The sequence below is a fragment of the Phalaenopsis equestris genome, unplaced genomic scaffold (assembly GCF_001263595.1).
Source record: "Phalaenopsis equestris unplaced genomic scaffold, ASM126359v1 Scaffold000244, whole genome shotgun sequence".
NCBI lineage: Eukaryota > Viridiplantae > Streptophyta > Magnoliopsida > Asparagales > Orchidaceae > Phalaenopsis > Phalaenopsis equestris.
Genome location: NW_018164686.1, coordinates 408,796 through 409,520, shown reverse-complemented (window position 1 = coordinate 409,520; position 725 = coordinate 408,796). Strand labels below are relative to the sequence as shown.

At 40.7% G+C, this 725-nt stretch overlaps 1 protein-coding gene across 1 annotated transcript; it reads right to left on the bottom strand.

The window, feature by feature from the left end:
- Window positions 1-6: 6 nt before the first annotated feature.
- Window positions 7-461, bottom strand: LOC110024089 (EG45-like domain containing protein; the record flags this gene model as incomplete). Its single annotated transcript, XM_020723831.1, has 2 exons — window positions 307-461; window positions 7-227 (listed from the first exon to the last, which is right to left on the bottom strand). Coding segments are annotated over exons 1-2 (324 nt in total), but the record flags the coding sequence as incomplete, so codon positions are not given.
- Between the last annotated feature and the right edge of the window lie 264 nt (window positions 462-725).

The following is a 725-nucleotide window of genomic DNA, read 5'->3' as shown; positions in this document are numbered from 1 at the left end:
AAAGGCGTCTTGGGACAGATTGATGGTGCCATTGCAGAAGGGCGGAGGACAATAATCCACAATCTTCACCACCACTTCTGCGCCACTGCATGGATTGGGCACATCGTTGGCCGCGCCAATGCACCGCACCTTGTAAGAACTCCCGCACGCGCCTCGGTCGTCCCAAAACACATCGCTCGCTCCCGCAATCATCACCCCTTCATTCTGATTTCCGTAGCATGCAGAAGCTGACACAAGACAATTAGCAATCCAAATTTTCTAACAAAAATACTCGTGAATTATGTAATATTTTTTATTAATACTTACGGGTATATGGAGGGGCATAATATGTGGCAGTGCCTTGATTTGCAGAGGAATTAACGACAAAAATTGCGAGAATGAGAGAAAATAGTAAGTGATAAGAACTCATGGTTGGAGGAGGATGAGGACGAAGAAGAGGAAGGCTTTGGTTTATTTATCTATTTATTTTGGTGTTTTTAACAGAGGAGAAATAAGGTTGCTATTTATAGAGGTTTTGGATCAAGAAATGAAGTTTTTCTAAGTCTTTGGAAGACTTGGAAGTCATGGGCGGAATGCTTTTAAGAAATTTGCTTGAAGGGGAGGGTTTGTGTTTAAAGCTAAATTAACTTTCTAAGGACTAATTTGTACCATCAATGACTTGTTTTCTCATTGCTTTTTAGGTGATGTTTAGCTGTGACTTGATTTCATATTTATTAAACCCTCTG